Below are 20,875 nucleotides of genomic sequence, written 5' to 3' on the forward strand. Positions count from 1 at the left end.
CTCCCGTAAGGATTTACACCCTCGGAAACCCTGTACAGGGTCGCTATGGGTCGGAACCGACTCGACGGCACTTAACAACAACAACAACAAGTTATATGGAGTCCTGGTGGCACAGTGGTTAAGGACTTGATAACTGAAAGGTTGGCAGTTCAAGACTATCAGCTGCTTTGCAGGAGAAAGATGTAGTCATCTGTTCACATAACGATTACAGTCTATGAGGGTTGGAAATGTAAAGGTAGGTGTTTTGTAGCAAAAGGAGGAGAGTGGTTGACTTTGCAGTCCAGGAGTGGAGGTCCCTGCACCCATCAAGGGAGAAGAGCAGAGTGTGGGACCCTACCCAGAGAAACAGTGACACCAGAGATGGAGGCAGAGACGATGACATGGAGCGGCTAGGGACTCTAGACCCAGAGAGGGAGAGGGGCTGTGCGCTGATGACCAGGACACAGGCTTGCGGAGTGTACTCTTTGGTTGGTTGATGATGCGTGGAAGAGATTGTAACCGTGAGGAGTGCACTCTTTGGTTGGTTGGTTGATGCGTGGAAGAGATTGTAACCGTGGCAATGAAACAATATATGATAGGATGAATGTAAAGCTAATGTTCTCCCTTGTAAACTATCACATAGTTCACAATAAAACATTTAAAAAACAACAACCCACCAGGGTGTCTTAGTGGTGTGATGCTGTAGAATAAGAACTAGACAGCTAGCCACAAGGTCACCAGTTCAAACCCATTAGCCATTCCTCAGAAACCTTATACAAGAGTTGGAACCAAGTCAATAGCACTTAACAACAACAACAACAAAAGAGACCAAGACATACTGGTTTACTAGAAACTGATGGAAATCCCAAGAATATAGCTCTTAGACATCCAACAAACCTGGAATCAAACCCACTCCCAGAGGTCACCTTTCAGCTAAAAAGACCTATAAAGTGAACATCTGTGATAAATGTACTCCTCAGAACAATCAACCATACAAGACCAAAAGGACAGCTTTTGCCCAAAGGCAAAGCTCAGAAGACAATAGGAAGGGGCAGGAAAGGAGGAGAATGGAAGCAGAGAGTCCAGGGAGGAACTGGAAAGATTGCTGTGACATTGAGGGAATTGTAACTAAGTTCATGAAATGAAATGTTAGCAGAATACTGTTGACTGCATGGGAAGACAAAGGGAGGAGTGGACGAGTTAAAAGCAACAGATAAATACTGTTACATACACAGTCCTGCAATAAGGATGACCTAAAAGGAGATAACATGGATAGGCACGCAGGCTGAGCAGATGTGCGAGGAAGAGAGAGAGAGAGAGACTATACCCACAAATCAATAAAGCTTTGACAGAGGATATTTGTGCGTGGGTATTTACCTTGGCTGCAAAAATCTTATGAATGTGGTGAAACATAAAGGGGACAAACTTATGTAAGCTTCTTTGTTGCTGTTAGGTGCGCTGTTAGGTGCCATTGAGTTGGTTCTGACTCATAGCTCCCCTATGCCCACCCCTGCCTGCTCCTGTGCCATCTTCACAATTATTTAAGCACTTCTGCTGCTGCTGCTGTCAGTCTGTCTCATTGGAGTTTTCTCTTTTTTGCTGACCCACCACTTTACCAAGCATGATGTCCTTTTCTAGGGTCTGCTGCATCCTGATAACATATCCAAAGAACGACAAAGTTTCACCATCCTGGCTTCTAAGCAGTGTTCTTGCTGTACTTCTTCCAGCATAGATTTGTTTGTTCTTTGGGCAGTCCAGGGTACACTTCTCCAACACTGTAATTCAAGTGCATCAATTTTTCTACAATCGTCCATATTCATTGTCCAGCTTTTCACAGTCATATGAGGGTATTGAAAATAATTATAACTTGGGTCAGGTATACCTTAATTCTCAAACTGATATCTTTGCTCTTGAACACTATAAGAGGTCTTGTGCAGCAGATTTGCCTAATGCGATACGTTGTTTGATTTCTTAACTCTTGCTTCCATGAGTGTTGATATTGGATCCAAGCAAATGAAATCTTTGACAACGTCAATCTTTTTTCCATTTATAATGCTGTTTATTGATCCAGTTCTGAGAAATTTTGTTTTCTTTACATAGAGGTGTAATCCATACTGAAGGCTGTAGTCTTTGATCTTTGTCAGTATTTTAAGTCTTCTTTACTTTTAGCAAGGTTGTATATCATCTGCATATCACAGGTTGTTAATGTGTCTTCCCTCCAGTCCTGATGCCACATTCTTTATATAATTCACCTTCTCAGATTATTTGCTCAGCATGTAGACTGAATAAGTATGGAAAGTGTACAACCCTGGCATACAACTTTCCTGATGAATGTATTCCCTTGTTCTGTTCTCACAGCTGCCTTTTGGTCTGTATACAGGTTCCTCACGGGCACAATTAAGTGCTCTGGAATACACATTCTTCGCATGGTTTACACAATCAAAAGCCTTTGCATAGTCATTGAAGCACAAGTACACATTTTTTGGTATTCTCTGCTTTCAGCCAAGATCCATCAGACATCAGCAATGATATCCCTTGTTCTATGTCGTATTCTGAATCAAGCTTGAATTTCTGGCAGTTCTCTGTCAGTATATTGTTGGCAACTGATTTTGAATTAACTTCAGCAGAATTTTACTTGCTGTGATATTTAGGATACTGTTTCCGCATTCCATTAGGTCACCTCCTTGGAATGGGCACAATCGTGGATCTTTTCCAATCAATTGGCCAGGTAGCTGTCTTCCAAATTTCTGGGCATAGAGTGCCTCCAGTGCTGTATCAGTGTGCTGAAAGATTTTGATTTGTATTCCATCATTTCTTGGAGTCTTGTTTAAAGTCCATGCCTTCAGTGCAGCTTATTCCTCCAGTACTATTCATTCTTCAACATATGCTGCCTATTGAAGTGGTTGAATATCTACCATTTCTATTTGATACAGTGACTCCGTGTATTCCTTCCATTTTTTATGTTTTTTGCATCATTCAATATTTTGCCTGTTGTTATTGCTGAGTGCCATGGAATTGGTTCTGACTCATAGCGAGCCTGTATAGGATTTCTGAAGAGTGGCTGGTGAGTTTGAACCACCTATCTTGCAGTTAGTAGTCCAGTGCTTATCCTATATTGCCACACCAGAACTCTCCTAATGTTGCAATTCAAGGCTTGAAATTTTTTCATCATTTCTTTCAGCTTGAGAAATGCTGAGCGTGTTCTTCCTTTTGGGCTTTCTAATTCCAGGTCTTTGCACATTTCATTCTAATGCTTAGCTTTGTTTTCTCAAGATACCTTTTGAAATTTTCTTTTCAGCTTTTTTACCTCCTTATTTCATCCATTAATTGTAGCTTCTCCTACACTCAAGGGCAAGGTTTAGAGCCTTTTCTGAAATCCATTTTGGTATTTTCTTTCTTTCCTGTCTCTTTAATGACCTTTTGTTGTTTTCCTGTATGCTGTTCTTGATGCCATCCCACAACTCTTCTACTCTTTGATCATTAGTTTCTAACGCATCATATCTGTTCTTGAAATGGTGGGATATATTCATTCCAATCACCAATAATTATCAGTGCATCTTGATTGTGTGTTTAATCAATTTCAGACTGAAGAAGTTGGTTGTTGTTGTTGTTATTGTGCCGTGGAGTCAGTTCTGACTCACAATGACCCTGTACAGGGTTTACAAGGCTGTAAATCTTTACGGGAGCAGAAAGCCTCATCTTTCTCCCGTGGAACAGGTGGTAGTTTTTAACTGCTGACCCTGAGGTTAGCAGCCCTATTTGTAACCACTACGCTACCAGAGCTCCTTGAAGAAGTTGGTAAAACTCTTCAATTTCATCATCACTGGCTTTAGTGTTGGTGGGTAAATTTGAATAATAGTCGTATTACCTGGTCTTCCTTGTAGGCGGATAGATACTATTCTTTCACAGACAGCATTGTCCTTTAAGCTACGTCTTGAAATGTTCTTTTTGATGAGAAATGTGATGCCATTCCTCTTCAATTTGTTGTATCTGGCATAGTAAACCATGTGATTGTCAGATTCAGAATGGCCAGTACCAGTCGGTTTCAGCTCACTAATGCCTAGGATATTGCTCTTTAGGCATTTCATTTCATTTTGACAACTTCCAGTTTTCCTAGATTCATACTTCATACATTCCATGTTTCAATTATTAAGAGATGTTTACCACTGTTTCTCCTCATTTTGAGTTGTGCCCCTAAAGGTAAATATTGTTTTATCTTTTTCTAAAGGTGTGTGTGTTTATACTCTTTAAAGAAAAAACTTTTTTTGAGTGAAGGCTAATAGAGCATATCATCAGTTTTACATTTGCCCATCTGCAAATCATAAGCTTCTTTTCACTTTAACAATTACAGTGTCCTCAATTTAACATTGCTTTGTTCTTTTTAATTTTTTTATATTATGTTTTAATGATTTTTGATCCTTCCCTACCAGTTTTTCCAATTTATTTGCTTTGTGTGAGTGATAAACTGTTCAAGTCCACACAGTTAAAAAATATATTTATTTTACCCATACTCTTTTAAATTGTGATAAATATTAATGAAGGAGCTTCAGAAAAGTTCATGGGTGGCTCTGCAGAATAAGCACTGGGCTATGAACCGCAGTTTGAGCCTGCCAGCCACTCTGCAGGAGAAAGATGAGGCTTTCTGCTTCTGTAAAATTGTACAGCCTTGGAAACCCCATGCACAGGGTCACTATGAGTTAGTACCAACCTGATGGCACTTAGCAGCAATATGTGTACCAAACCATTTGCCATTTCAGCATTCTTCATACATACGGTTCAGTGACATTATTTTACTCTTAGTTGCATATAATAGATTGAGTGGAAATTAAAGGTTTAAAGTAATTTTATCTCAGAAATTTGATAATACTCTACTTTTTACTAGCTTCTATTACAGGAGCTCTGGTAGCATATTGGTTACGAATCGGACTGTGAACCGCAAGGTCTGCAGTTCAAAACTACCAGCTGTTCTGCGGGAGAAAGATAAGGCTTACTGCTCCCGTAAAGATCTACAGCCTCGGAAACCCTGTACATGGTCGCTGTGGGTCGGAATCGACTCAACAGCTCTAACAACAACAACATTACAGCTATAGGAAGAATTCTTATGTCATTCTGATTCTTTTGGGTTGTTCTTCTCATAGAAACTTTTATAAAACTTTTTCTTTAGGCCTCAGAGTCTGACATTTCACTATCTATAGTGTTTGGTAGCACTGTAGGATAAGTATCAGACTGCTAATTGCAAGGTTGGCAATTCAAACCCATAGCCAGTCCACAGAAGAAAGATGAGGCTTTTCTACCCCATAAAGCTTTACAGCCTCAGAAGCCCTGCAGAGGGTTGCTGTGAGTTGGAATTGACTTGATGGCAGTGGGTTAGTGTCTGGATACTTGTCTCTTCATTCATCCTGCTTAACACTTGGTAGATTCTTTCAGCCTGAGTATTTCTTTGTCTCTGGCATATTTTTACCTGTGATTTTCTCCTGGTGGTGGTGGTGATGTGCCATGGAGTCACTTCCGACTCATAGCGACCCTGTACAGGGTTTCTGAGGCTGTAAATCTTTACGGGAACAGAAAGCCTCATCTTTCTCCCGTGGAACAGCTGGTATTTTCGAACTGCTGACCTTGCGGTTCACAGCCTGAGCAGTCTTCTAGTCTGTTTCTGGAATTCTTATTAGTCAGATTTTGACACTTCTAGGTACATCATCTGTGGCTGTCAAGTTTTTTATTTTCTATTTCTTTATTGTTTTGCACTGTACTTTGGAGGGGAATCCTCAATTAAAACCATCATTTTACAAACTTAGTCACTTCATTAACCACGATTAACTATGTGAAATTAACTTCAGTAACATCATGAAGGTAGATGTTCCTGGTAGCAATGTCATGTGTTTGTACTCTGCCTGTTCTATGTTACAATTTGTCCAGAAATGAACAACTATAGAAATTTGAGTATATCTACTTGCTTTGTGCATTCAACAATCTAAGCGTAGAAACTCATTGCACAATGTTTAAAGTCTCTGACTGGATCTTGGTGGTGCCCCTGTGTAGACCAGAACTCAAAGACATTTGTCACTTCCTCCCTCAGTTAGTTGTAACCCTAATTTCCTCAGCTGTTGTAGCATGTGTGTATCTTTCTCTAAGAGTGCTGTTTTACCTCATTTGTTTGGTGATTTGCTCACCTTTGTGTTTTAATATCCTTGTTCACTGCTTGTTGACTGTTCAGTAACTTTCCTCCAAGGGGCAGGATGCTGATGCATGTCTTCTGGGTGTGGGTGTTCGTTCTCCTTCCCTTTTGAGGTCAGCAGCTCCCTGTGACATGCACTGCTCAGTAGCCCAGCACACATCCTGACTGCTTCTGTTGCCTGCTGCTTAGCACAAACCAGGGAATGGGGAGGGGCTGACCGGTCCAGCTGTTCCAGGTGCAACTCATTGATGAATCATCCTGGCATATGTGTCCACTGACTATGGCTTGAAGCTCTCTTCTAAGCACTCATATTTTTGTACAGTTGTCTCCTATATGTGGCCCAGGCTTTGGTTTCCTTTAGTTCACTCCTGCCTCCAGTAATTTGATCTTGTCTGCCTGCAGGAATTTTTCAAATTGTCTAGACTTCAGATGATCTTCTCTTGTTTTTCTATGCATTTGATTTGTATATGTTAAGTTTAAATGTTGCTTTTTCAGAAAAGGTTCCCCAGCCACCCAGTTTAAAGTAACTTCCCAATTACTTTCTATCTCATCTCCCCAGTTTATTTTCATGGTAGCATTCAGATCTACCTAGTATTTATTTGACTTTTGTTGTAATTTCCAGACCTAAATTATGAGCCTTATATGTGCTGTTTACTGCTGTATCCCAAATGTAGAAAAATAACCTGGTAGATAGTAGACATTAGGTAGAAAATGGTTGAATTAAATGACTTTATCTTAATAAATAAGCTGATAACATGTCTGCCTTAAATTTCATGAATTTTAGATTTCACACTAGGAATCAAGCTTAACAAATATTCTGTGTTAACCTCTGTGCAAGATAAATTTTCATTAACCAAATAGTTGCTTTTGCCCCCACTCCCCAAGAAAAGCTGTCATTAATCCATGAACTAATATAAAAATGCAAATATCTTAACTTCTAGTACTTCATTCCACATGTTATTAAAGCAGAGCTTTGGTGGGTAGGTGGTTTTGCTAAGAATACCATGACAAAACACCCAGAAGAGGCTAGAATTATATTTGATTATACTTTATATAAAGGAGCTCAGGTAGCGTAGTGGTTACAAATCAGGCTGCGAACTTTCAGGTCAGCAGTTCGAAACTACCAGCTGCTCAGCGGGAGAAAGATGATGCTTTCTGCTCCCGTAAAAATATACAGCCTCAGAAACCCTGTTCAGGGTCTCTATGGGTCAGAACCGACTCAACGGCACTTAACAACAACAACATACTTTATATAAACTCTATGGCATATAGTATAGTCTCAGGTAAATCTTAAATTGAAATCCATTATATTCTTATTCCATATTATTCTGGAGCTCCTTTAGGAGCAAACTCAAGTTTTCTAACACAAATTCCAACCTCTTTATCTTAGGTCACCTGGTGTGGCTTTGTGGGTTAATGTGCTAGACTGTAAAGTCGATTTGAACTGCAAGGTCGGCAGTTCAAGCTCACCAGCTGCTCCTGGGAAACCCTATGCTAAGGGCCAGAACTGACTCTATGGCACTTAAAAACAATAACAAGTTAGGTCAAGGATTTACTTTGGTGAATGAGATTTTCACTTTTGCTCTCTGCCTCTTAGAGTAAATTTTGTAACTCTGTACTCAGTTGACCAGTTAATACATGACAGTGATGAATATTTTTTCCATTTAAAACATTGTTTTGAAGGCTACTCCCTTAATTAAACAGAAAAATCCACTTAGGTTTAGTCAGGTTTGCTGCTCATGTAATAATAACTTCATAAAAGAGTTTCATGCCTCCACAAGTTTTGAGTATATTATTATCTCTTCTGTGAAACAAAGAATATTTGTACATATACTACCATTTGGAAATCTGTAGGTTATTTAAATTTGTACCATCAAGAAGGTAAACTTAAGTCTTACAGAACTAACATAGCACTTTTATAATTTTGATGGAAATTTTTTTAATTTTGCCCCACTTTTATTATTTAGGCAAAGATGCAATTTACACAATCCCAGTCAAAAACATTCTTGCTGTGGAAAAACTGGAAGAGAGCTCTTTCAACAAGAAAAATGTAAGTTACATAAATAAATATTTAAAGGTTTTTTTGTTGTTGTTGCTGTTTTTAACTTCAGATACTTTTTAGCAGTTTAAAATTTTTAAGAAGTTATTTTAGTACTTACTATTAATTATTAACAGTTTATAAATTGCTGGCTAAAACGATATCTATCGTGTACGTAGCTTAGTTAAAAGTGCTTTTCATAGTAATTCCCTATTATCAAACTTCCCAGTCTGACATAGTTTCTAAACAGTATCCCCAGCCTATCTGACCAGCCTATCTTTTGCTACCACTCAGTATACACTTAAGCCTACAAGATGTTTTCTGGTTCCTGAATGTTTTCCATGCTTAGTGCTTATTTTTCTGTTACTTCACACTTTTTCTTCCACTTGAAATCTCTTTTCTTATTTATATGATAGTTCATTCCTTTGGACTTGTGTAGGTTTTTAGAATTTCATTCTACAATGTGACAGTATTACCCCTGGGACTCACTTGCTTGAAAAGTGACAGTTCATAAGATGCCTTAGTAGCAGTTATTTAACCCAGCCAACAAGATTTCTGTTATGTACTTCTTTCTGTTTTGTACTGTGCGCTGATTTTTAGACTGTCACTAACTCTTTATCTTAATTATCTCTGAAGATGTTCCAAGTAATACATACGGAGAAACCCCTCTACGTCCAGGCAAATAACTGTGTAGAGGCTAATGAGTGGATAGATGTACTCTGCAGGGTGAGCCGAAGCAACCAAAACAGGCTCAGTGTTTATCATCCCTCTGTGTACCTGAATGGAAGCTGGCTTTGCTGTCAGGAGACCAGTGAAAACACTCTTGGCTGCAAGCCTTGTACTGCGTAAGTTTCTTTCTGATGAAAAAGACAAATGTCTTAAAATGTGGTATATACATACAGTAGAGTATTACTCAGCCAGATTATTTCAAAGTTACATGAATGAACCTTGAAAACACTATGTTCAGTGAAGGAAACCAAACACAAAGAAAATATTCTGAAATTAATAGAGACCTCATGTCGTATGATGACATTTGTATGGAATGTCCAAACCAAGTAAATTCACAGAGGCTAATGAAGCTTAGTGATTGTCAGGGACTAGGGAGGAGGAGTGGGAATGGAGAGTGACTGCTGGCGGGTATGGGGTTGGGCTAATGAAAATGTTCTGAAATTAATAGTCCACACATCATATGATGACATTTGTGTGAAATGGCCAAACTAGATAAGTTCATAGACAACGAAGGTAGCTTAGTGGTTGTCAGGGACTAGTTGAACAGGTCAAAATGATTGAGTTTTAAATTTTTAAAGGGTAAATTTTATAGTATGTGAATTATATCCCAGTAAAGCTGGTATTTTTTTTTAAAGGCAAATGTTTAAAAATGTATGAAGGTCAGCAAGATTATCAAGGGAGAAGGGCTTAGCATTCTTTTTCTTGATTGTCTGAAGCAGTCATTTTGGCCAGTAGATTTAAGTAATAATGAATTCCTTATGGTGTAAAACTAGGTCATGAAAATGATTTTACTTTCCAATTCCACTCCCTATGATAAGAGTTTCAAAACAACCAAACCTCTCTTAGCCCCATTTTATTTAACTCTCAAATGAAGGTTGATTTCTCGATATCCTTCTAGAAAATTCTTTGATTCCATTTTTAGTCTCAATCCATGGGAAGTCTTTGGTATGTTACAAAATAAAATTTCTCCAATGTCTTTAATTTCATTTTTACCTTAGAGGTGTCCCTGCGGACATCGAAATAGATATTGATGAAGACAGAGAAACAGAAAGAATTTATTCCCTTTTTACCCTCAGTATACTTAAGCTGCAGAAAATGGAAGGTAAATATACAATTAATCTATTTTAATATAAACTTTATCCTCCATTAGTAATACCTGAAGTATTGAGTTCTTATTATCATAAAGTTGAGAATATTATAGATTTACTGAAATGTTATTTATGTGCAGATTGGCAACCCCCCAGAAGAGTTTCATAGATACTTGGGAAGTTAAAATTCCATTTTTACATAAATGTAATGATCCTGTTAATAAACTTTATGTATTTTGGTTACCAATACCATGCCAAGGGGAATCATCCTAGCTTGGGACACTTTAAAAAATTGTATTTATACAATGAATTATGTTTATGGGATTTAGTTGTCTGATCAGAGATTTTACTGTTATTTATAGAGGCTTGTGGAACTATAGCCGTCTATCAAGGACCACAGAAAGAGCCTGATGATTATTCTAACTTTGTAATCGAGGATTCTGTAACAACCTTTAAAACAATTCAGCAAATAAAAAGTGTCATAGAGAAGCTGAGTGAACCTCATGAAAAGTATAGGAAGAAAAGATCAAGTAGTGCAAAATATGGGAGCAAGTAAGTATTTTTAAGACAGTGTTAGCGTATTTGTAAACTTTATTTAGGGCTGCCTCCACTATCCTGTGCTCATACCTGAAATGCCTGTTTCTTGCTTACTTTCACCCTTCAAGACCCAGTTGAGAACCTGCTAGACTCAGAGTGGCCTGTGTCTTTTTCAGTTCTGTTGGGTCTATAATTCATCCTCACTTTTACAAATGTTATATTCCATTCATTGCTTCAATACTTTGGGAGCTTTTTGTTCTTACCAGTCCTTACTCTATCTTACATCTCTTACAGTGCCTTATACCTTGTTGTCGTTATTGCTATTGTTGTTGTTAGGTGCCACAGAGTCCATTCCTACTCATACCATAGTAAATATTTAAACATCAGCTGTGAAAGTGCTAAAAAGAAGTATTTTATAGTTGATGCTTTAAATCTTTCTCCGATGTCGATGGATAAGCAAGTCAGTGACATGAACTTTACAACATCACTAGGCAGTGTGCCTAATTATCTACATCTGCATCACTGTAGGTTACTTTTAGCAGCAAGTTATAGAAAACCCCTGTGGAAGTGGCTTAAACAGTAGGTAATACTGTACTCTCATAGATGAGGTCTGACTTCTCAGGTTGATACATTCATCAGCTCAGCACTGTTGTCACTGATCATCCTTCCAGTCAACCTCCACAACAGGACAGCCTCTGTCTCCCTCAGTCTCACCCTCATAGTCAGAGACCAGCAGGAGTTAAGAACCTCACGTTTTCTTTCTTTTTTCCAAGTCACAAATTTTTTTGTTTCATTTTAAAAATCAGTGAAAGAACCTGTGTTCTAGAAATTGCAGTGATCTAAGCAGCAGCAGGTTTATGCATTCATCCTTTAGTTTTTGTTTAAATGTCACACATCATCTGCATGACATTCTGCACTATACAAGCTAATTGTGTAAGGTTGCCCACCTCCATCCCAGGTAGCAGGGTAGGGGAACTATTCTGAAAGATCATTTTCCCTAAAATCTAACCAGACTTCATTAGTGTGCTATGACAAAATTATAAACGATATGAAAAATAACATTTGGCTATCAACTTAAAGACATGGTTTGCCTATATAAATTTTTGTCATTTTTTAAAGGTAACATAGGCTACTCTCATATTTTTTTATTGTTGTTAAGTGCCCTTGACTTGGTTCCAACCCTGTATTGGGTTTCCGAGGAGCAACTGATGGGTTTGAGCTGCTGACCTTGTGGGTTAATAGTCCAGTACTTTATCCTGTAGTGCCACACCAGGACAGGGCCTGTAGAATTAAAGCATAATGAACAGGAAAGAAAAAGAATTCAAGTAAGTGCTAGGCAGAGCATCTTGCCAGAAGCAGTGAAGGTAGAGGAGATACTAAATATCAAGTGCAGAATTTCATACAGCCAACAGGATAGCTTTATGTACCACTTACACAAGGAGCCACACATGTTCTCAGCAGGGTCCAGAGGCTGAACAAGGCTGTTTCCTCCTTATTTTAAGACAAAGGAAACTTAACCCCTTTTTCCTGAAATACAAAGCTACCTAATATTAGACCAAAATCAGGATTCTATTTGCAAGAAATTGATAGGAAGGTAATGGTTTTTGTGTTGGCAACTAACAGTGTTTGCTACAGTATGCATTCTCTCTTTGTTCCTCACAGCAGTCCATCATAGTTTTATCCCCAATTTATAGCTAGAGAAAATGAGGATCATTAAGTACCTTATGGAAGGTTATACTGCTGATGAGTAAGGGGATTCTAAAGACTAAACCAACCACTTTGATGTGTGGATTAATAATGAGATCATTGGTATATGATCAACAAAAATTTACTGTATTAGTTTAAATGTTTATGCTTGCCCCAGTTAGAAGAGTACATTAGAAAGGTTAATGTAAGCATCCCAATGCTAACTTCTCTACATATACATTTGCTTCTCTTTCAACAGTAGTAATTTGCTTTTATTGGAGCCCCAGAAAGTTTCTGTATGAGGTCCTAGGCAAAACCTTGCCACCCATATTAAATAGCATCCTCTTCCCTATTAAAATATACCAACGCTGATGTACCAAATACTTGTTTATTTTCCCCATACCAGAATGTAAGCTTCATGAGGCTAGAGGTTTTGTCTGTTTTGTTCCCGATGGTATCCCTAGCTTATAGAACAGTGCCTGGCGTTAAGTAGGTTGTCAGTAAATGCTTGTTGAATTAATGAAGCAAGACTTGGCATGAGAGTATGAATACCTAATGCATTCTATATTTGTCACTTAGAAAGTATTCTATTTTCCAGATTTTGAAAAATAATTTTGTTTTATTGTTTTCTAGGGAAAATCCAATTGTTGGGAAAGCATCTTAGAGTTTAACCAATAGATTCAGAAGAACTGGAAAATACTATTTTTGTTGGAATTTTTAATTCATCACCTATTTTGCCCATAGTATTTAAGAATGAACATTGGCTTTCGTGTCACCTGTGTTCACATTGTATTTAATATTTAATATTTGAAATTAACTGAGAATTCTGGTATTAATGTTTTCGGGTGAATTTGAAACCCAAGATTCCCTTCATAACTTACGTGTCCAAAGCCATGCATCTGTAACTTCTTTCTAATAGAAAGAATCTTCCTAAAGAAGATCTTCAAGAAGCTTTTTAACAAAGGGAGAACTCCTCCATAGCAAGAAACAATCTCTTCTTGTAACACTCCATGTTCTGTGAACTTGTTTTCACTACCATTAGTGCCTGTTCTATACTGCCAATATTGTGTTTTATTAGAAAATTCCAATCCATGACAATTCAGAGCTTCCCATTTAGTTCTTCTAAGCCCTCCCCCTCCTCTTTGAGGGGCGGGGGGGGGGGGAAGATTTTCCTTTGGTCTATTAAGTGTTACGGGTTACATTAGGAACAGTGACAGAAACTATACAAAATGACTAGAGCCTCCTTGAAAACTGCTAGATCCTTTTGCCTATTTCCAGATGTAAATAGGACTGAGATAGGAAGAATCAGGGAATCTGCTCATGTGTGCATCTTGTTTACATTTAGGATGCATGATGGCAAAGAAAATCAAATGAGACCACTCAGTTTTTACCCATTGTATTTGAAGATCAGGTACTCATTTTCTTGATTTGAGAGTTCAGGTTGACATTACTTCCAAGGACATCTCTTCTGAAGAAGAAAAGGAAGTGGACAGTAAGAGCAGGTGATGTGACTCACTGAGCCCACTTGTGATTTCCTGTTGTTGTAGGGGCCATCTCCAGGCCCCTCTCGTGGTGTCAGGTTGTGGTCTCTAACTCAACAACAGTCACTTAGTGCACTTTAATAATCTGGACCGCCCCAGATTAGGCTGGAGATCCTCCGTGGTATCTCATCTTTATGATCAGTTCAATGATCAGTGTTTAAGTATAAAAATAATACTTTCCTTAAAATGTTTATATTTCATTGCTTTTTCCTTTTTGCCTGCTAGCCAAATGGAATTGGGTGAGCAACTATTGGAATCCTCTTTTTCCCTAATCATTTACTTATGTTCTAAAAACTTTAATTGTAAATAAGCAGTTGACGTAGGTTGCCACCTTGCCATTAAAGAGGGATACACTTTGTTGCATCAGTATTAAAACCATGGTACTCTTAGTTATTTTTTTAATTGAAAACATTTTCTAAATGTGGTACTTTGGTTCTAGAGTATTTATACATGTTTCTGTTTGAAACTGTGACTTATTAATGTAACTCTACCTAGTAGTGCTTTGTTTGGTTTCCCTGAGCATAAGCTATATTTCAAGATATACCTTGGCAGTTATGTAGGCAATTATTTTTAAATTTTACTGTTATTAGGTAATTATTTTTAAGGACCCTTTGGCATACAATCAAAAGTGTTCCATAAATGATTATAACTGAACTACCACATAGTTCTCTAAGTGACTTGTAAAAATCAATTGGTTGTATTTAATTAGTACTAGTGTACATTATGGTGGTTTATTACACCTGACATGTGTTAAGGACAAGTTTGAAAGAGTCTTTTTAATTTTATGAATTTATAGATTGCATAAACTGTATTGATTTGTAAATCAATGTTAAATGATAAAAGAAAATCATTTGATAAACTTCTCAATCTTGAATTTCATTCAGATGAAATTTTCCTTTTAAGAATCTCTGAAATATTCTATTTGAAAAGGGCCTGAGTATTGCCAGGTACTACTCATTGGTTTTTAGTGAATTTTATTTTTCTGTTCTTTTTTTGTTTTAAAGGAAAAATAAATATATCTCTAATGTTTCTATTATATAATCCCCAATTATGATTGTTTAAGATCACACAGTGTTATCAAAGGAATCAAGGCTGTGTGTATGTATAACTCTGGGTTTTTAGGGAAGGGCTAGTCATCTAGTTATTTTCTTCATATGATACTTGTAGCCTGTTTGCCTGGAATTAACCAGTTTAGCACAACCTAACAGTGTAATGTGAAATTAAATTATTTTTCTTTGCAAGTCTTCTTGAATGAATGATTGTGTCCGTAGCAGCCTAAGATAACCACGGTACTTGTTTCTAGGGAATCTCTTCCCTCTGCCATTATTCAGGAGTACTTTTTTAGTACGGGATCCTCTTTACTCTGCATTTTACTCTTGAAAAAATACGTGGCAGCTCACTCACCCTAAAAACCTGAAACTCCAGGAATCCGGGGATAAAAGGATGATATGAGGAAATTCTTGCCATAAATGCTAATTCTGGTTCTTAGTTTAGTCATTTCCATCAGTTGAAAATATGGTAATACGTTGCTGGTTTTGTTGTAATTGTTTTAAATTTTCGTTTAGCTTTGTTTTGTTTTGTTCTTAATATGATGGGCAATACTAAAGATTTTTACTCCCAGGAATGTAACTTATCAAATTGTTAAACTATTTTAGTTGCCAAAGAAATACATTTTTAATGTCATAGATTATGATTGTCAAAACTAGGCTCTTTTTTAACCCCCATACAAAAAAAAAATGGTATGGCATTTGTTTCTGTTTTTGAAGCCTATTCTCATTTATCAAAAAGGCTCATTTATGCCTGGTTTTGAAAAGCAGATTATCTTTTCTTTAAGTGAAAGCACCTTTAATTTGCTCTTAACGGTACATCCTGTAAAGGCAGAATGCTGCAGAGCCAGTTAGGTGTCCTTACAGTAGGTGAAAAATACAAGACGCTTTCCAGAGTTAAATTACCCAACTAGATTGATAATATGTGCTTCCATTTTGGTTAATTTAGAAATTAATATGTTGCTATCAAATATGATTTTTACAGTGTCCTATTTGAATATGTAAATTATCAAAACTTAATGTAGTGAATTTATGTAACCATGTTGTATTGTAAGAATGTATTTTTATTTAAATTTTATTTTCTTATCAAAAGTATTATAAAAATTAAAACTTTTGTATCTGTTGCTTAGAGATAACTAAAATAAATTACAAGAAGCCTGTCTATTCTTTGTAAGAGCCTACTTTCTTAAAAATGTCTTTAGAAATTTGTTTAAAATTATTACACCTTGACTCTAAGTAAGGGTTTATTGATAGTTAGAAGCAATATGGAAAGTTTACTGATCGTGAAGCAATATGGAAAGAGCTCAGTAGATTCAGGAGGCAAAGAGACCTTCCCAAGGAGGAGGGTGTACTTGGCTAGGCCAGTACACCTTGTAGGTTCAGCCGATTGCATGAGGACCTACAGCGTGTAGACACAGTGCAGACTCCTGAGCCATTCCCCAGAGCCACACAGCATCCAGTGTTGCTCCCAACATGGATAGTCAGTTTAGAGCTGAGGGTTTTCAGTAGATATTTGACTTTTTGAAGAAACCCACTTTCTACTCTTGTAAAAAAAAAAAAAAAATCCAATGTTGGATCCTCAAGGTGTTCTTCTTATTAAGTGCCTTATCTTTGTCCTGCAGAGTGGCTAGTGGACTCAAACCACCAGTCTTGTGCTTCACAGTCCAGTGCTTATCTTACAGAATCACTGTGCAAAAATCAAGTTACTAGGGATTTATTCCAAGATGGGAGTTCACTGGAGGGTTTGAGCAGCAAAGTTGGATGCTCAGTCTAACTCTTTTGACTTTCTTTGACTAATGTTGATGAAAGTATCAGAGTGGGCCTAGAAGTAAGTAAGAAAATAAGGTGAGAGAGGGTGGTGGCTGGGTCATGGGTGTTAGCACAAAGGTGAGAAATAGTCAAATTCTGGTTTTGTATAGTATCAGAACCAACAGAATTTGTTGGCAGGTGGACTGTAGAAAAAAGAAGGGTTTAAAAAGATCTAGTAACCTAAGCAACTGAAAGAATGGAGGGGTCATTTATTGAGAAGGGAAGATTCTAGAAGGAGCAGCTTAGTCTGTGTTCTGTGTCCATGTTAATGATTCTTGAAGACCAGGCCATTTAAATCACTTAATAAGTACCAGCACATGTTTTATCTAGTTTGATAGTCGTTTACCGTTTCTTCTTTACTAGCTTCCAAATGGTTCCAATTCAAGGGGAGACTCTGTTGTACCACACAGTCTCTAGCCCCTAGAAGAGGAAGGCTCAGTAAATATTCACTGTACGTGTACAGTGAAATGTAGATGGTAAAGTCGTAAGTTGAAAAATCTTGACTTTAATTAGGAACTGCCTCTATGATCATGGTCAAGTAATTCCTTTGGGTTTTGGTTTTCCTACACATGTAAAAATTTCAAGTTTGTATGTTCAGGAAAAAAACTACTGGACACCAACTATGCGCCAAGCACTGTGTGAAACCAAAGGCCTTTAGGGTGCCGCCCTCAACTTGTTCTTACTTAAGCTAAGGACTGGACCGGAGTGATCCGAGAATTTTCCAGAAAGACAAGTTTAAAATCCAGACAGACAAAAAAGCCTTAGGGATTTTTGCCTCACAAGGCTATTTGGTAATGTCTAGAAACATTTTCAATTTTCGCAACGAGGGAATTCCTACTTGCTTCTGGTGGGTAGAAGCCTAAATCAGAGTCCAGGCTCAGGGCCACCCACTCTTGCTATCTGCTCTTTTCCATTGAAAACATACTGGGCAAAGAGAGAGGCTTCTCTGCCCCCTTTAAGTGTTAACTAAACAGAAGGTATCTGCCCAGGCCTCAATAGTAGTACTGCCTCATGGTAGGAGATGGCCCCCTCAGTTGCTTCTGGTTTAAAAACCTTCACTATTTGACTTGTCACATTCTAAGAGTCATCTTTTCAGAGTATCTTCTATCCCTGATGTCCACATCATCTAAATGTTCCTGACCTGGGAGGAAAGAACCTAGGCACCCTTCTACTCCTGCCCGGCTCTGCCTTCACACCCTCCTCCCCGCAACAGACCGCAATCACTAGCTGGAGGGCAGTGTTGTGGTGCTGGTCACTGGGGTCCAAGGGAACTACAGTTCTAGAAACGAATGGCCTGGGAGACAGTAATGTGCATTTTGTGAGCACTTTTTAACATAATCATCTCAATGGCCCTCACACTAAGGAAGACTTGACAGTCCAGCGAGGCAAAGAGACCTTCTCAAGGAGGAGAGTGTAGATCCAGAATTGTCAACTCCTCAGGCCAGTGGGCAAAGTGAACAGCAGTGCATGGCTTAAAAGAACTTGAAATGAGACTAGTGAGTATGTTGGTGTCTGTGAGCTCACATCCCTCTGAGAAGTTCGGGCAGCACCACAGGATACAGCCTGGCCCTCCGGCCAACCTCAACACACAGGCTGAATGAAGAAACAGGAAGTGTTGTGGACAGGCCCCTGCCAGGTTTGACCCACAGCCCACCTCAAAAACCACGCCTGACACCGCACAACCTAAGGAGTGGGTTTCTCTGAGATCATTGGCCCTGGGGGAAGTCTGGAGCATGGCCACAGCAAAAAGGAGCTCTCAAATGTCTGCCACCAGAAAGGTAGGACCAGAGCCCAGGGACCAAGGCAGCAGCACCAGGGCCTGGTTTTGATGTAAACTCTTGGTGTGCCCTGAGAGTTGCCTTCCAGACCCACACCAAGCACCCACCACATGCACAGCTGGGCTAGGACTACAGTTACCCCTGGCCCCCAAACTTGAAAACCACTTCTGCCTTCATTTCCCAACTGCTTAGCTCACTGTGTGACCATTCACGAGCCCACCTGTCTCAGATCTCTAGCTCAGTGAGCTCCTGTGAAAAGGCACCTGTTTCCAGTACCTCTTTCACCAACAGCCTTCAGCTGGGGGACACCCTCCCCTGCCTGGCCTAGTCCCAGGGATGAAAGGACTCTCACAATGGAGCCTGCCATTCCAGACAGCCCCGAGAATCCAGAATAAACCTCCAAGCAGAATCATTCCCAGGAAGTGATCACATCTGGAGACCTTTCAGGAAGCAGGCAGATTCTAGACAGATTCCCAGCCAATTGAGACAATCCCATTTCACCCAAGGTCTGGGAACTCGCCAGTGGGGCCTTTTCTTGCTCTGCTCTGCGTACGTATAAATCCCTGAAGTAGGAGAGGGTCTTTTTTCAGGCCTCTGCAATCCAAGTCCCCAGTGTGAGCTCATGTTTCAAGGAGCTTTGGAAAGAGAAACATTACACAAGTGGTTCTCAAAAAGTCCTGGGACTAGTAGCGCCACGTGGGAACTTCAGAGAAATGCAAGTTCTCAGGCCCCATCCAAGACTTACTGAATCAGCAGTTCTAGGAGTGAACCCAGTACTCTCTTTGAACAAGCCTTCCAGGTGATTCTGGAATTCGCTTAGTTGAGAGAACCCGGAGCCATTTCTGGAAGTGTCATTAGGTGCTGAGACTCAGGTGGGGGGGGGGGGGGGGGGGGAGGGGATTCCACACCTAACAACTGCTAAAGATGGGGAAGCTAGCCTCCAGTGTCTGGGGGCCAAAGGTGATTCCTGGAAGCACCAGGTCATCCCCCAAGACTTACTGTAGGTGTGACTATTGAGGGGCGGGAGGAGGAAAGCCCAAAGCTGAATCAAAGTGGCATGGAGCCATAGGAGATAAAAAATTAAAGTTCCCAAAATATTATTGTTGGGAGTACTTAGGAAGGCTCTAGTGTGGTGCCTATTGCACAAATATTGTGAGTCACAATAACTATGTTTATCTTCTTCTTCCTTGGGCAAATAAGGAAACATCTGTAGGGGTGCTGATATTTATTTATTTTTGGATGAGTATCGTAATAGTGGAAATATTTCGTACGTGATTATAGAACCCTGGAGCTAAAACACTGCCCCTGAGGGGGAGCGAGGTTGTAATTGGTAAAAAATATAGACATTCCTTTCTTAAGACCCCAATGCTTAAACACCTGTGACGTCACTCCAGGCTGCTTCTCAGTAAAGCACAGTCAGACCAGTGGGAGATGGAGGCAGGTCTGTAGAGGGGGCCTGACACAGCAATCTGAAATGATGCTGCCTTTCCTGTGCCTCAGTTTCCCCTTAGTTCTCTGCCTCAAGGTGGAGCTAAGAAGTTGGATGCAGCTGTCAACTAGGCCTCCAATCTCATCTGTAACAGCTTCTCCAGTAAATTCCAGAAATATAAGATCCTACAGTGACCACCATAAGCTTCTAACTTAAAAATTATACATACCTATGTGGCTCATGCCTTCCATGCAAGAAACAAGGGGACACTCTGTGTTCTGTGACAATAGAGCACAAGGGAGGGGAAACAGCCAGTTACAGACTGCATTAGCAAGAACCTGACCTAGACACTGGCTGTGTCTTGAGTGGACATTCATGAGAAAGGCTGAGTGTGAATGTGACTGGCATCTGGAGAGAAAACTGGTTTAAAAAATTGGATAGGGAGAAATGAAAACATATGTCCACACAAAGCTGTATAGCAGCTTTATTTGTAATAAATAGTCTATACATGGGAACAGGAGTCCTGGTGGGGCGAGTGGCTTAATGCACTGGACTGCAAAGTTGGTGTGAACCACAAGGTGGGCGGTTCAAGCTCACCAGCTGCTCCTTGGAAACCCTATACAGGGTCGCTATGGGTCGGAATCAACTCGATGACACTTAACAGCAGCAACATACATGGGAACAATCTAAATGCCCATAAACAAACTGATATATCCACACAATGCAATGTTACTCAGCAGTAGAAAGAAATGAATGATTTGAGACAGGTTGACCATAAGAATGAACCTCAAAGTTGTTTCTCTGAGTTAAATAAGCCAGGCAGAAATTCTAGAAAATTTGTATAAAATTCTAGAAGAAGCTAACTAATCTATAGTGACAGAAAGCAGCAGTGGTTGCCTGAGGGAGAAGGAGCTGGAAGGAGAAATTACAAAGCAGGTAGGGCCTATGGAAACGCTCTGGGTGTGGGACTTAACTCACTATTTTGATTATAGTGATGGTTTCCTGAGTATTACATATGTCAAAACTTACAGCATTTTATA

At 39.2% G+C, this 20,875-nt stretch overlaps 1 protein-coding gene across 2 annotated transcripts in view; it reads left to right on the top strand.

The window, feature by feature from the left end:
- The window catches only part of RASA2 (RAS p21 protein activator 2), a 168,804-nt gene extending 155,435 nt beyond the window's left edge, over window positions 1-13,369 (top strand). The window contains exons 20-24 of one of the 2 annotated variants that reach the window (XM_006869846.1): window positions 8,122-8,204; window positions 8,829-9,037; window positions 9,920-10,023; window positions 10,372-10,561; window positions 12,866-13,369. In XM_006869846.1, coding sequence (XP_006869908.1) covers window positions 8,122-8,204; window positions 8,829-9,037; window positions 9,920-10,023; window positions 10,372-10,561; window positions 12,866-12,896 — 617 coding nt within the window. In that variant the 3' untranslated portion in view covers window positions 12,897-13,369. The remainder of the gene's footprint in view (window positions 1-8,121; window positions 8,205-8,828; window positions 9,038-9,919; window positions 10,024-10,371; window positions 10,562-12,865) is intronic. The other variant, XM_006869847.1, reaches the window with a different exon arrangement.
- Window positions 13,370-20,875: the final 7,506 nt, after the last annotated feature.

The sequence above is a fragment of the Chrysochloris asiatica genome, unplaced genomic scaffold (assembly GCF_000296735.1).
Source record: "Chrysochloris asiatica unplaced genomic scaffold, ChrAsi1.0 scaffold00136, whole genome shotgun sequence".
Classification (NCBI taxonomy): Eukaryota; Metazoa; Chordata; class Mammalia; order Afrosoricida; family Chrysochloridae; genus Chrysochloris; species Chrysochloris asiatica.